The sequence below is a fragment of the Anopheles gambiae genome, chromosome X (genome assembly GCF_943734735.2).
Source record: "Anopheles gambiae chromosome X, idAnoGambNW_F1_1, whole genome shotgun sequence".
In the NCBI taxonomy this organism is placed as follows: domain Eukaryota; kingdom Metazoa; phylum Arthropoda; class Insecta; order Diptera; family Culicidae; genus Anopheles; species Anopheles gambiae.
Genome location: NC_064600.1, coordinates 17,251,084 through 17,263,106, shown reverse-complemented (window position 1 = coordinate 17,263,106; position 12,023 = coordinate 17,251,084). Strand labels below are relative to the sequence as shown.

Here is a 12,023-nt window from a genome sequence, read left to right as displayed (position 1 = left end):
CAACAAAAAATAAACCCCCGCAGAACGAGAAAGTGCGACTGGCATGTACCAGAGCTCAGACATTGTTTGCAGCTTTCTTGTTTGATGTCGTCAGTGCGCTACCGGCATTGCCAAGCGGCGACCATGTGTGTGCCATGCGTAGGCACGTGTGCTGCAACCTGCAGTCCACAACAACAACAACAACAACAACAACAGTAAAAACAAACACACACAGAAACGCCGTATGACGCCATGCAGTTGAAAATAAACGCAACACTGCAACACAATAGTAGAGCACAGGTACAAGTTGCAGACGTTCGCCAGCCAGCCAGCCAGCCGGCTGGGCACCTCCCCGCCCGGAACTGGAAGGATGAAGTCATCCGCCGCTCGCCGTAGGCCGGGGGGAGTTCCGGAGGGTGCCAAGATACGCCACGCCGGTGAGAGTCCGGATCTCGGGTGTAGGCGTAGGCAAGATCCCAAGATGGCGAGTTGGATTATTCATCGGTGACATCTATTAGCATTTTTTGTAAGGTGCCCCCGCGCCCCCAATAGTAGCAAAAAACGGGTGGGGAAAGCCATGTAATATATCATTTCTATAATTACGTTACCGTTGGGTCGTATTAAATAAATAGCCCGTCCACTTTAGAGCGGAAACACGAAAGACATCAACATTTGGGCAAACGATGAACCCCGCTCGAGAAGTTTCGCCTGCCTATTTGTCTATCAAACACATTTATCACTGCATAATGTCGAGCAGTACAACACACCACTCACGACCGTGCGGCCTTATATTGCTCCTCCTACCTACCCATCGCGTCATCGGGAGTCACATGCCGCCAGCCAAAATGGAACAAGTCCTCCTCCGAAACGAAACTGCGTTTAAATCCAGCCAGCGGGAGGAGAACAAATCCATTTTTTTTTTCGTCCATTTTGAGTGGGCTGTTAATACCAAAATACAAACATTCAATTCAAGTCCAAATCGCGCTCCACGGAAGTCTGGGATGGCATGATTTGGTAGCCAATCCAGTTGGCAAACTCTTCCTTAAACGTTCTTTTACCGATCGTAGGTTCTTGGCGGGATCGATGCTTTTGCTCGTAAAAGTTTCAACGCGCGGCGGTTATAAAATACAACTATGAATTAAGGGCAGGCAATTGAAACGGGTCGGGAGGGAAAGAGAGAAAGCAAGCGAAGGGTGATTCACTGATTTGTTATACAGTTTTGATGGCCAATGCCAAACGCACTGACACAGAGCATCACAGCCCAACTGCTATCGCATCGACTAGCACATGCATCTATAATGAGTGCTGTTTCTTTTTCATTTCGGCCTTTTTTTGTTCGCCTTGCTGTCATCGATTAACGCAATATATGGTACTGTCTCGATAGCAAAGTTTGACCTTCGACATGTACCGCACCACCCCCCTCCTCCCCTGTTTTTTTTTTGCGCTCCGTCCCCTCGCAGCATGCAAACATCCTTTTGTATGTCGCATTAATTGACTGGAAGGTTAACTTCGTGTCCCTAAAAGGAAATGCTACTGCCCCGACAGAGCTTCCTACGGGCCTCACGGCCGTCTCGTTTTGCGATCGAAAGGCACCCAGTTTTTAGTTGTTGTTGCTTCTGTTCAAATGCTAAAAAACTACATCATCCAAGAGAAAGAGAGCAAGATATGTTACGGTTACCCCACCTCTTAATGCAACGAGTTGTGATCTGTTTCCGGAGCAGCGAAGATCCCCCTTTTTGAATTTGGTGCTCTTTATCGTTGCAGAATCTTATAAAAGGAATGGGAAAAGAATTTTGACTTTGTATATGTTTGTTTTCATCCCTTTTTAATTTATCCTTCTGTACCGCACGACTATCTGTATCCGATCGATGCAAGGCGCAACCTTGACCGGTCTGGCGTTATAGTTTCCGCGCGCGACGCATCATGCCTGTGCCCGCGTCGTAAAGCGGATGGGATGGATGAGGGATGGGGCGTTAGCTGGGCGCACTAGCCGGACTGCTTTGCAATTCCTTTGAACTGACGGTATGGGAAGCTGCCGCGAACGGCAACCGAAGGCAAGTGAGCTGCTGCTGCGGTGCCTGCTTGGACACGGCTTCGCTGTAGCATAATTTCTACCGCCTCGCGTGACCTCGCGTACGCCTTATTTGGTTGCTGTTGTTTTGCTTCTTTTTTTTCTGCTCGTTGCGTTTATCTCACGAATCGCTATTGTATGAAGTGCGACGCGAGAGGTAAAAGTCATTGAAATGATTTTTGCACGCTGCTTTTGTTGTTGTTGTGTCTATGAGCATGTGTGTAAAGGGGTTTCCTTCACCTACTCGTCTAACGAATTTAACAGAAGTGATAGAAGTTGTAAACAACAACGTTTATGGTGCATACACACTTTATTTCATACGCATGTCTGATCGTCTGCGTTCCATCTGTCTCTAGTAGTGATGGACATAAGAAGTTGATTCAGTAATATGAGTCAACCATTTTACTGAGTGAGTGAGTGAGTTAATTCTTCATCTATTCAAACTCAACTCTTTTGAAACTGTTCACTCTTAATAGAGGCTCTAGAAAAGAAAATCAATTCAACAAACAAGCGTAGAGCAGCTTTTAATTTTAAGTAAAAACACTTACAGGAAACGTCAAAATAAATAACATAGTTTTTTAAGTATTTTGAGCTGAATGAAATATACGTACATTTTTGAACAAACGTGTAAAGGAAATTATACTACTCCTTGAACTACTTGTGTGTAATTAAGTACTACTTGTACAAGGAGAGATTATTCAACATACAGTAAAATGATTCAATTCCACAATTAAATGTAAAGGTGTCGAACGATGTAATACTCGTCAAGAGAGTAGAGTCAATTGTTGTAAGTTAAGCGAGTTAAGTGTAAATAGAGCACTACAACAATGATGACAGACAGACAATAACTAAAAATAAAAATGCTGGCAGAAAGTAAAAGAAAAATTAAACGACTTTTGTAGCAAAAAGAGTACAAAGCGCCGCTGTCTCTCAACAACTAAGAGGACCGTATGAGATAAAAATAATACTACCTGTGTTTATGGATGTTAATTTGCATGAACTGCTATTAATTCACATTTCTTACACAACTTAAACTGGGTCAGTTTGTAATCAGATTGCACTGAAGACGTTTCCTCTTTTTTCTCGATCCTTCCCACTCTCTTCTTTCTCTTTCTATCTCTCTCTCCTCTTTTTCAATGTCTCTCTCTCTCTCTCTCTCTCTCTCTCTCTCTCTCTCTCTCTCTCTCTCTCTCTCTCTATCAAAAGATGGGAATATATATACAAAAAAAGTTTGATATTATATTTGCGTTATATTATTAACTATCAATTTATAACATTATGTGTATTGAATGCATTCAAGCTAAAATGCCTTAAATAATATAATTTATTTTATTTATTAAAAATTACAAAGTTTCAACTGATCTATATCGTATAACTTGATAATGAAAGAGCTAAAAAACCGATCCGAAATTCAACTCTTTTAAAAAAGTGAATACCTGTGAGTCACTTATTAAAAAGAGTCATTACGGGCATCACTAGTCTGGTGACAATTCTGCGCATGGAAAACAACCATTAGTCGGGTTGCGATTGTCGTGTTCAACCAACAGGTGTTATACAAACAATGATGCATGTTAACTAGCCTTGAGAAGGTCGTTTTATAGCCGTGAGCGTATCAGTTCATTCTTCTAAAAGAACTGAACCAAATTAGGGCGTTATTCCGTCATTTTGAATTGGCATTATTCAATACACTCAGATTACCGGACCAACTCAAATTAATTCATATGTAAGAACTGAACAATCTAAACCGCTCTCGTTCATTATACCCATCACTAGTCTCATAATATATCTTGTTATTGATGTGTCGGTTTTACATCTAAATTCCTCATTTCAAACAGACTCTCACCATTCGTAACAGAGTTTATTGAACAAATTCAATTAATAACATGCTCAGCGCTGTATAGTTTTTTTGCATAGTTTTCTGACACAATAAATCCGAGAAGACAAACTGTCTAATCGTTTCTGTGTGAAATTATTACATAATTTCATTCAGAAAATATCATACATCAGGTGAAAAATTGTTTAAATTGCCGAATCTCAAAAAAGCAAACCCTGTAATTCGTTTTATAATATTCAATAATTGTTCATAACAATTAAAACAAACAACTACATCCCTTTCCCATTCTCCCCCGCTTTGGCTGCAGTACTTACCATTTTTCGCAACAGATCCTCATCGGTAATCGTCGACAGATCGGCGAACCGTGCCTCCATGGTGCTGGCCGGGCGGGCTATATCGCTCCGCGCGTACGGTCGTCAAACGATCGCAAAGCCAAAGCCGTCCGGTTGGGCCCGGGTGTTGCCCGATCAATTAGTCACGTTTGCACCGAAACCGCCTCCTGTCAACGGGCGCCAGCCGTTGGGTGACTGCCGTTGATTGTTGATCGTTTATCGATTGATCGTCGTTGTCGTCGTCGTCGTCGGCTGCGCGGGCAGTAAATCTTACGCTCTGTAAAAAGCAGGCAGGTTAGAAGCTCGGCATGAGTGATTAAGATCTCGGTGGCGTTAAAATTACAAATTAATAATAACGACATGTTTGAGTTGGCGGAACATTGGCGACTTTTCTTTTGAATGTTATTTTTTAAAGAAATATCGCTTTCTCGATTATAAACCAACAACTGAAAATGTCATAAAAATGCTATAATCACCTTCGTAGCGTTGTGAAATATTAACAATAAATGCAGCGATTTTACAGACAAAATTATTATTTCTTACACAAAACAATTAAAATCACTGAAGTTCAAATATACAGTCGAAGAAGCTTACTTGTGACTAAGCCACCGCGGAAATTCACGAAACACTTGTCCACTCAATGAGTAAAACTTTTGCCTGGTCACTTAAATTTACAAGCAGCTGGAGCATAAATATAAAACACACCAATGCACAGCATTAACTAAAGTAGCACACCACTAACAGATTTAGTTCGAATGAGTTCGAAACAAAACCAACAACCTTTGCCAGAATTCACTTCAATTAACTAAATAAACAAACACTTGAAGGGAAAATTGTGTTGTTCCCTCGGTACACTCAAAAACAATACCAAAATAGCTTTCCTCGACTTCACGCTAGTCCAAAACAGTACGTTTGCTCACTGATTCTGCTTACTTCCGTGCCGTAACACTGTTGGGAAGGATGACTGATGCGATTGTTTTGGGGTCTCTTCTTCAGACGCATCCGACGCAAACGAAAGCGAAAGTGGATTGCTGCTGCTGCTGCTCGTGGCTCATCGTCCGTCGGATAAGGCTGCGCGTACGATACTGACCGGGTACGGTCGGTGCGATCGACGGACTAAAGCCTGCGCCCGTTCGCGCCGGAGCCTTCGCAGTGCCACGGCCCGAAGCCTTCGGCGGCGGAACCAAGAGAGGTCGACCTCGGCGATGTGAGCTACCCAAAAAACAAAAAAAAAAAAACAAAACGGACCCAACTATACACGGACGGTTCAGCGGCGGACAAGGGCCAGATGGGATGGAAAAGAAGAAGTAAAAAGCGAATAACGACACGTTCGATTGGACCGAAAGATTACGGCGAAGAAGAAAGGTGGGGGAAGCAATGTTCGGTTGAAAGGGAAGCAAAGGAAACACAATTGGTTAAGGGTCGGAATGACCCCGACCAGGATGAGAAGTGCACCGGCCATATCGACGGGCAGCCAAGTGTCTGTGCTCCTTAAAAATGCACCAGCGTTGGCGCCTGGTCGTAATGAACGTTTTAAGCGCGGCTTCTTTTTCAAGTGTGAAATATATATATATATATATATATATATATATATATATATATATATATATATATATATATATATATATATATATATATATATATATATATATATATATATATATATATATATATATATATATATATATATATATATATATATATATATATATATATATATATATATATATATGTGTGTATTTGTGTATTTTTTTTATTCGGGTATTTGGCAAACATATAAATTTCAAACAACATTTTAATTTCCATTTTCACTTGCACATACTTGCATCTGGTAGAGATCTTTTCAATCATTGCACAAGGTCATTCCACGCGCCAACTCTTTTACACAAAAGGGGTGGACACCACCCTACTTGGGAATGCGTCCAACATCTCTGGAGCTGGATCTGGCCGTCCCGGATCTGGGAGGGAAGGTCCCGCACGGTGTAATATGTTTTCGCGACCGCAGCTTCAACCGCGAGCAAAACGGGCGAAGTCACCGTGTGCCGATTCGGTGACTGACGGTTTCCTTAATGGGATCGCAGCGCAAGTGAGCAAAAAAAAATCAAAGAAAATAAAAAGGGCACCATTCAAAAGCAACACCAAACTGGGAAGTACATCCAACCACACGCCATCTCCCTGCCACCCGTTTTTACGAGCGATCGCAGCAATGTGCAGTATGTGCGCAAGGCAGCGCGAGTACATTTCGCGCAAACAAAATGCATGCTGGAACACTTGGCTGGCTGACTGGCTAACAGGCAACGAAGAAGGGCAAATCATGCGCACATACACACACACACACACATTCGCACGCAGACAGGGTGGATAATGTTCATCAGCGGCTTGATCAGGGGGGCGCTGGTGCCGGCTGGGCGCCACAGAATCACTCTGCGCGCTGCACGATGCCGCCAGAGGAGCGCAAGAAACATCTCAGAGGAAGGGGAGGGGAAGGGAGACCGGTGTGCGAGGTGTTTGCCAGAAGGTTTTCTTTCCCACCCGATGCCATAACGCAGACATACGATACACCTTCGGCACATCCATATGGTGCCCGCGGTGGCCCTGTGTGTGTCTTCTACAGTGGCTTGGGAAAGGGGAAGGGTCTACAGAAGGCCAGGAAGGACCTATGAGCGAGGGTGTGTGAAAGCGAGAGCAAGCGAAAGGGTAGGAAGGAGCACGCAGCACACAAGAGAGCGCCACACACAGACACATCATCGCACGAGCAGAGCTGCAGCGGCAGCATCGGGCAGTAACGCCAATTTTGGAGCGATTACGATTCAGGCAAACCACTTCCCTTTTAAGGCATTCGCACCATACATGGGCAAATGAGGTTTGCGCCGCACTCGGGGGACACTGGGGCTGTCGCACTGTCCGATTTGCCTGACGGCTTTCGAGCGGCTTTGCCCAAGGCGCGCAAAGCGAACCTAGCGCACGATTCTCGCGCTGCTGCACGAAGACACTTGTTGTCGGAGGCCAACCGTGGCCTGATGATGAATGGTTACGATGCTAACTCACTCTGTATCTGTGGTCCTGTGTCCACCGTCGGCCTTAAAACCGGAAGCTTCCGGAATGTCGAAGGGAGGCATGATTAGGACAGCTGCAACGGTGGCGGTGCAACGCTGCAGCCGATGCTCCTGTTTCTTCGCTGTGGCGCCATCGGCTTCGCCGGCCCTGAACTGCTTCCAGAGAGTGACTAGATTAAGCCGGAAGATTGTATCATCACGCGCGCCATCCGTTCCCCGAACTGCTCGCTCGAAGGACGTCCTGTGGAACGGGGGAGGGGGGCTGACCTTCCACAGTGCCCCAGTGCCTAGCGCCGCGTGAAAAGCTTGGTGCGCGTGCTTCGCATAGCTTTAAGTGCTGGATGCTGTTAAAAAAATCAGCCGGGATATACTCCAGCATGTCTCCCCTAGCAACCATTCCAGCAAAATCAAAAGCACTAAGCAGCAAATTTAAATGAAGTGATTGGCCCTGTTGGAGCGGGAGGATTTGGCATCTTCCTCGCATTCGCCCCTCCGCGCGTTCGTGGTGTTCCCTCTGTTAAGCCATGTCCGCTTCTCCGGGCTTGGGTAAGATGTCAAGGTAAACGCACGGGTTGCGCAGTACCACACAGTGGGTCATACAATGTGGTTTTACATCCATGTTTGGCAAAGCGTCAATAGAGCACGAACAGATACGCTGCGGGAATACATTTTAATACCAAGTGCTTGCCGCTCTTGCGACCAAGTGCTTGTATCCCATCGTTGCTTTCGCTTTAGCTCACAGCGCTTACTTCCAAAGCAGTTGAAAAAATGGACTATTAAAGCAGTTGTGTCCTCTCACTCCATGCTACAATCTTGTTTGTAGCTGCAGGATCTAATCGAGGAACCTTTAACTACAGATGCGCCGCCAAGAGTGAGAATGTTTGCTTGAGATGAATCTTATCAGAGAACGATTCAAATGATAACTCGAGATTCATACGGAGTAAGGTGTACTGCAAATGAGTGGTTGCTCAGCTGCAAGACCTAATCGATTAACCTTGAAATAGAGATGTGCTGGCTTGAGCAAATGTGGTTGCTTGAGATAAATCTTATCAGAGAGGAGACCGATTCAAATGACAACTCGCGACTCATCCGGAGTAAGATGTATTAAAAAAGAGCGATTCCTCAGCTGCAAGACCTAAACGATGAACCTTTACCAACAGATGCGGCTTGAGTGAGAATGATTGCTTGAGGTGAATCTTATCAAGTGGTGACATACTCTTTTGTGACTCTATGCATCGACTCACGGCTCATCCGGAGTAAGATGTAGCACATACAGTGGCGTATTTAACGGTAAGCAAAGTAAGCAATTGCGGGGGGCCCCGTCAATGAGGGGCCCCGGAATCTTTAGTTCATTATCCATAACAGTTGATAGAATATTTCACTGTATTAGCAAGGAGGGACCCGTGGGTGATGGACGTTGGGGCCCCGCGCTCGACGCACCTAAGCACCCCCCCCCCCCCCCCCCGGCAGCAACCAAATTTAAATTGAAATGTTTCATAATCAAAGACAGATGCCTAGTACCCCCCAGTAATCATGTACAAAGGGGCCTCAACACTTCTTACTGCTTAGGGCCCCCGACACTGTAAACCCGCTGCTGAGCACATAAGAGCGATTTCTCAGTCAACGTGTGGGATAATAAACAAGCGAAATCGTTAGAAAACAAGTGAGTTCTGGAATTCTGCCTGCTGAAAAAATATACGGATTTGACAGTTCGGTAAAGTTGCCGTTGACAGTTTGTGCATGGGTTTGACAGCAGGCGGAATTCCGCGGCCGCAAAATTCCGGTCCGTGTATTTTTGGCCTAAGGTAATTTTGAAGAAATTAACAAATGTAATAACAAGGGGTGGCATCGAACGCAATTCCTAAAAACCCCCCGAGTCATACACTCAACCCAAGACGACCAACTTAGCTCCATCAAGTTAAAATGAAAACTCCATCAAATACAATAATAGTAGTATTCCCTAGCATCCTTTACATAGATCGCCGAGAACCAACTAATGGCGCACTGGCGCACCGCGCGCACTAAAGATCGATTATGCAAATCGTTACCTTGAACTGCGAGCCTGCAAGTTTATTCCGTCCGCCGGGATTATCAAGGCAAACCTGGCAATGGTTCATCCCGGTCACAAGAATCAAGCATCTCCAACCTGATCGCGAGCTGAACACATTGTAACGAAACGACCAACCTTGAAGTCCTCTATCATTATTGGCCAGAACTTGTTCCCACTGCTCCACCTGTAAGTGGCATTATTATTCATCACATTAATTATATTGCACCAAACCGAACGCAACGGGCCCAAATATGCTGTTCTAGGGCAGAAGTCTGACATAGACACGTGCTTAGGACGCACGTGCAAACTTTATTTTATGAATCGTATAGAATCTCATTTAATAGCGCTTAAACAAGTACAAAACATTACCGTGTCTCCACGACATCAGGTTTACATTTTACAGCGCTTTCCAGTTTCGTCACTGTCGCCACGGCACTTGTAAAAGAGAGAAGTAAAAATCCATTCCAAACGACAAAGAACATCTGTATGCACATCCGTCAAGAATCGACACACAGCGAACCACAGACACGATACCTCCTACGGTCGGCGAAGTTTTCCATGCAAATAGTGCCACGCAACCGCAAGCAATTGGCTATGGGGGAGTGGCATCACTGTACGACGGCAAACACGTGCGAGAAGCTGGAATACCGTGTGCCCAAGTGTGTTGCGGTATTGCTTGACCACGGCCTGACCGTGAGCAGATCCCACTGTATCCCATCCCCAGCTGCACGGGCGACCGACATTGTTGCTTTTGGGTAAATATTGAAACGATGCGCATCGGATGCAACACACAGCGGCATGGGGAAAGGGCACCCTGTTAGCTTAAGCAGCTAAATTAGTAGTGGAAAAACGTGTATTCCTAGTAGTGGATCTAGCATAGTGCACAGCAAGGCATCGGCAAAGTGTCCTGGTTATATTCTATTTAATATATATTGCAGCACTCTCTCTCTCTCCCACCTCTAGCCATGAGAAAACGGCTTGCACATTGCGCAAAAAGCACGAGCAGGCTCTTGGTAGGAAGACGGGGTGACGGGTTGTGCTGCCTTTCAAGGGTCTATCCATGTTGGGACGATGGTGCCTATGGTGGTTCACCGAGCCAGCACAACCAATAAGACATATTATGCCAGCGGTGGAAAGCTGAATCACCTTGCTGGTGGCAGAGTGCCGAGCGGTCGCGTCAGCGCATGCGTCCAGGATGCCGCGTGCTCAAAGGGGTGGTCGTCGCTGGTGTCACCAGCACCAGCAGGGCCGCGGTAGACGCATGAATAATGCATGTTTGTCAAAATACGGTGCAAAACAGCTCGACTTCTCTCGACTCGACTGCGCCAAACAAGGCAAAATGATTGCAAAATAATTATTTTTGTTTTTTGTGTGTTGTACTTTTGTTTTTGTGTTTTTTTTATGTGCAACCAATAAGTGCATCTATCACGAGGTGAGCTAACAGTTGTAGTGTGAAATCGATACCAGCATAATTTCGAGCAGCTTTACCTTAGCAAAACTTTCAGCTTAACTTGCGTTTCTAGCGCCTTTAGCCTAACCAGCAGCGGTAGCCTAATGATAGATGCGCCGGCTCTCTGTAAATGCAGAACGTGGTTCGATTCTCAACTAAGAAATATTTGTCGTCCAGTTTTCAGCATCAACGTGCGTGTGCGTGTGCTACATTCTAACGTCATCATCATGCGATAGCTGCTCCTCTCCGATATCAACGCTCTTCGTGCGAAGAACAACGGAACGTGTTCTAGATCTACTTTGTGAGCAAACTGTGAGTATATTGTGTGTAAGTGTAGGTGCGCGTTGCTTCTGGGGATCTAACATGTTTAGCGGCATTGCTTTGCAACTGTGTGTCGTGACAGTTAAGGGTAAGTAATTTAATCCCCCTAGTAGACACTTTTACGCGCACATCCAGGACGGTGTTAGGAGGGGTATATGATATATATGCACCACACCATGCTGGCGACCATAGCAAAAAAAAACGTCTAAGACGGCGCAACGCGCGTCATGCATCTTCTCCGTTTCCTTCTCCAGATCTCGCGGTCTGATCGAGAGGCGGCTGCCCCCCAAGGTGATGATACGATTTTAAATGCAAGGTTTTTGGAGTTCCCTGGTATACACTCACCTGCGCACGCTACCTTTACCCACCCTTACAATGCCAACGTTAAATGTGCGAGTGTCTGCGTGTATGTGTGCTTCAACCCCCTTCGTAAGCGTTTGAGAGCTAGAAGAGACCACAACAGATCTTTGCGCGCGCGCGATCCGATATCAGCTTACACCCGCGGAACAATGTATCATATTAACCTTACTTGTGGGGGTGAGGTGAGAGGGGTTGTGCTGGTGCCCGGACGAGCTACTTTTGTTTGTGTGCCGCACACAAATCTCGCTCGCTTCCTTCAAGCGGGCCGAAATTTGAACCGTCACGTGAAGAAGGCTGTCAGCATGGCCATCCGGGGGGGACACACTTTGCTGAAGAGCTGCTTGTTGTTTTATTATTTTTATTTTTTCACCACAAATCATTCAACTTCACCATACCATCCCTTGAGGGAGCCGTTTTGCCAAACCAGAGGTGAAAGAATGCGTTGCTGAAACTACATGACCCCGCCGTAAGCATAGTCTTGAAAGCATAGATTCCTTTTTTGGTAATTATCACTGTTTGATTGCTGAGCGGTTTCAAACCAATGGATGAGCTGAGGTTGCATATATACTT

General features: G+C 45.4%; 1 protein-coding gene across 1 annotated transcript in view; it reads right to left on the bottom strand.

Annotated features, from left to right (window-relative positions):
- LOC3289780 (uncharacterized) overlaps positions 1–5,349 on the bottom strand; it is a 45,099-nt gene extending 39,750 nt beyond the window's left edge. The window contains exons 1-2 of the mRNA XM_061642955.1: positions 4,693–5,349; positions 4,199–4,493 (exon numbers count right to left, since the gene is read on the bottom strand). Of these exons, the coding sequence (XP_061498939.1) occupies positions 4,199–4,258 (60 nt within the window). The 5' untranslated portion in view covers positions 4,259–4,493; positions 4,693–5,349. The remainder of the gene's footprint in view (positions 1–4,198; positions 4,494–4,692) is intronic.
- Positions 5,350–12,023: the final 6,674 nt, after the last annotated feature.